The following is a 4,059-nucleotide window of genomic DNA, read 5'->3' on the forward strand; positions in this document are numbered from 1 at the left end:
AAATAAAAAGTATTCAACAGTAAGTAGCAAAAAATGTCCAGACAATATGTACAGTTATATGAAAGGGTTTGATTTGGTTGTGTTTCATCAAAGGTTGTAATAGAGCGACCACGTGGGTGCTACTTTAAGCACGTACATTCCATGTTAAAACAGAAACCGAAGAGAAACCACATTCCTTTGTAGCTGTCATGGTTTTTTTTTTTTTAACTCTTGGGGAGGTGTTTCCAACTAGAGGGGAACTCACAGATGTAACAGCAACAGCAGACAGAGATGACACTGAGCAGCAATGAGAACAGAAACACAGACAGAAGTGGGATTCACATGAGAGACTCTAGCAGGGTGCTGTTCTTCGACAAAAAAATGGGGAAACATCTCTTTTTCCTGGTTTTGGTTCTCTGTACAAGTGGGACACTTCAACAAGAAGGTAAGAGATGATGTTCACAGTTTGGTGTAAGGACAAACTTTGGCGATTATAAGCTTCTTGCATCATACTGCTTCGTGTTACTTTAGAGTTCATTTAAAGCTCTTTGGGTGATTCTGTCCAGCCTGTAGAAAAATGTGATCTGCTGTTAGCGCTCAGTCCAACAAAGCAGATCTCTGGCTGAGGTGATTTGTAAGCTGATGTCAAATCTCATCAACTGAAATACAAGAAGCTGCAATTTTTGGTGCGGACTTTCACAGATTTATGATAACATTGTGAAAGAAAGATGATTTACTACAGAATCAGTTCACAATAAAATTACTACTGGAATCTGTACAAATAAACATTTTTTCTACCTTCTATACAAAAAAGTTACTTTAGTAACTCTAGTTCCTTCATTTTTGACAGAACTGAAGTTTATAACTGAAGCCAACAACAACAATAAAAATATATTATTGATCAATTAATCATTTAATAAATTAGGAATTTATTATGGTCATTATTATTGACAATAACAATATAAGTAGTGATATATTACAGTCATTATTCTTAATGATAATAATAACAACTATTATTAATTATAAAATAATTCACATTATTACTATTATGCCTAGTATTTGTATTGTTGTTGTTGACAATAATAATTATATACAGTAATATATTATGCCTAATAATAATAACAATAACAACAACAACAACAACAACACTACTACTAATAACTATTATTATTTATGAAGTATGTCATATTATTATTATATTATTTTTCTTGTTGTTGTTATTGACATTGATAATTATATATAGCAATATTTTATGCATAATAATAATAATAATAATAATAATAATAATAATAACTAAAGTTAATAAAATAACTTTATCTTATTATTATTATTATTATACTGTTCATATTTTTATTGATGTTGTTGTTGTTAACATCGCACAAATGTTTTGCCACATGTTATTTAACGGTAATACAGTCAAAACCAGAAATTTATATACATTGTATAAAAAGACACATAACCTTTTTTTTTCTCACTGTCTAACATTAAATCAGACTAAATTTTTCCTGTTTTAGAAAAATGAGAGAAAATTCCAGCAAACTAAAATGAGAAGCTTGTGGAAGGATAACCAAAACATTTGACCCAAGTCATACAGTTTCAAGGAAATGCTACCAAATGCTAAGGAAATGTATGTAAACTCCTGATTTTGCAAAAGGCAAAAAAAAAAAAAATCTAAAAAAAACCTCTCTCATTATTCTGGTATTGAGCAAATAGAAATAATTTCGGTAACCTTAACTGACCTAAAAGAGGAAAGGTTTAGTCTGAGTTAATGTCAGGCAGTGAGAAATAAACACTAATCTTTTCATACAGTATATGTGAACTTCTGGTTTCGACTGTACATGAAATTCACTATTGAAAGTTGCTCACCAATAAAATTCCAAAGTCAAGTAACCAAATACGTAAGAATAATATTAGAAATACTTATTCTTGCAGTAGCAATAAAAATAGAATTTGCACAAGTAGACCATGTCTTAAATTGATTTTAATAGCAATTATTTGAAAATGATTATCCAATACAATTGCATTTTCTTGTTTTTGTTGCAGGGCAAAGAACAAGAAGGGTGACAAACAGCCCTCAGATTGTGCCCAGAATATTTAAAGGGGACCCCGTAACTCAAGCTCCCAATTCAACCCATTCCCCTGAAGCTCTGCAGTCACTAAGCAACAGTGCACTGGGCTACCTCCGCGGCTCTCTCAGCACCCGGGTCGTCCCCATTATTTATATGTTGGTGGTAACTGTCGGGATCCCGGCCAACATCTCCATCCTGTGCTTGCTGTCGACTAAAATCAGAAAGGTGTCCTCTGCCATCCTCTACAGCAGCCTGGCTGTCTCCGACCTCTTCCTCCTCCTCTCCCTCTTATTCAAGGCTCACTACCATCTCCATGGAAACCACTGGGTTCTCGGGGAAGCAGCCTGTCGAGTGGTCACGGCCTGTTTCTATGGCAACCTCTACTGCTCGGCCATGACGCTGACTTGCATCAGCATCAAGCGTTACTTGGCTGTAGTGTATCCGTTCATGTACAAAAGCATGCCCAAGAGGACGAGCACTGCCTGCGTGAGCCTGGCCGTATGGGGGGTGTTTGGCGCCGCCATCGTCCCCGAGTTCATCGTCCAGCAGACCTACTGGCTGCCTCAGCTGAACATCACCACCTGCCACGATGTGTTGCCTCTAAACCACAGCTCTCACCTGTTCCTGACCTACTACAACCTGACTCTGACCATCCTCGGTCTCCTGGTGCCGCTGGTGGTCACAGTTGTGTGTTTTGTCCGGATCATCCATGAGCTCAAGCGATCACTTGGGGACTGGGTGATGTACATCAAGGCCAGCTCTCTGGTGTTTGCCATCTTCCTGGTGTGCTTTGTCCCTGCCGGAGTCCTGCATTTTCTCCATTTTGTGCAGCAGTCTGCAAATGGGACAGAAAGTTTGTATGAGTACTTCAATGTGGCGGTGTGTCTGTGCTGCCTCCATGCCTGCCTGGACCCCTTCCTCTTTCTGCTCATGTCCAAATCTGCAGGCTCCAAATTTCACTTCATGAATTTCAAGGGCCACGCCCTCAGCATATCTATCTAAGAGGGTGTCACCAAAAACTCACTCTGATTCTTATTTTGTAGATAATGACGAGAAAAATCTTCTCTGTGGCTGGAATCCAAAGAGAAAATAGAAGTAACTTTGCTGTATTAATTTTATAAAAGCTATCTAAATGACTTTTATTGTACTAACTTTATGTAGAATTATTGTTTTGAGTGTATTTTTTTGTATGTGAGTGTGCTTATGTGCCTGTATGTGTGAGTGTAAAATGGTAGAAACCAATATTTCTATTTCTTTAAATTTTATCTAATTTTTAAAAATAGAATTGGAAATTTCATCTACTAAACAAGGAAATATGTGTGAAATTATAATAAATTTGCAAATGTATTTTAACTTTTTATGTAAAAAAACAAAGTCTTTTAATTTTATGTTTTTTTTTTTTTACATATGTAGATTAATCTATTTTCAAAAGTATATCTTTGTGTATGTCACAAATATGCAAAAAAAAATCTGTAGAAAAAGAAAAATGACACATAAAATGATACATATTTTAGAGTATATTTGTATATACATATGGCACACTCAGATAAACACTTTTTGGTTCAGATTGCCTCGATATGATTGCTGACGCTGATGATTCATGACAAGTATTTTGTGATTTATGATACTTAACATTCTCTTAACTTTCCTATAAATCTCATTTAAACTGTTATATTCTGGAAGTCTATAACCTGCTAAATTGTGCAGCTGGATGTTTGTCAAAAACAATGTTGTAAAGGAGATTCTGTTATTGAGAGTTTTTTTAATTTTTTTTTTTTTAAATTACAATAAAATAATGTTCAGAAGAGATGAATAATAAATGCTTCCAATGAATAATTTTTGGAATAATACACATAATGTGTTAACATATGAATATTCATGTTGTTGGAGTTAAATGGAAAAAAGTGCAAAAGTACATTTTGAAGAGAAAGTTTTGCATTGAATGCTCAAAATGTTACAAGAAGTAACACAAAAAATCCCGACTGTTTAATCCTGTGAAAACATACAGAGT

At 34.9% G+C, this 4,059-nt stretch overlaps 1 protein-coding gene across 1 annotated transcript; it reads left to right on the forward strand.

Annotated features, from left to right (window-relative positions):
- Positions 1 to 220: 220 nt before the first annotated feature.
- LOC110960820 (proteinase-activated receptor 3-like) lies at positions 221 to 3,855 on the forward strand. Its single transcript, XM_022208198.2, has 2 exons — positions 221 to 424; positions 2,023 to 3,855. Exons 1-2 carry the CDS (start codon positions 271 to 273, stop codon positions 3,048 to 3,050), a joined length of 1,182 nt encoding a protein of 393 aa, XP_022063890.1. The 5' UTR covers positions 221 to 270; the 3' UTR covers positions 3,051 to 3,855.
- Positions 3,856 to 4,059: the final 204 nt, after the last annotated feature.

This window comes from Acanthochromis polyacanthus, chromosome 18 (assembly GCF_021347895.1).
Source record: "Acanthochromis polyacanthus isolate Apoly-LR-REF ecotype Palm Island chromosome 18, KAUST_Apoly_ChrSc, whole genome shotgun sequence".
NCBI classification, from domain to species: Eukaryota; Metazoa; Chordata; class Actinopteri; family Pomacentridae; genus Acanthochromis; species Acanthochromis polyacanthus.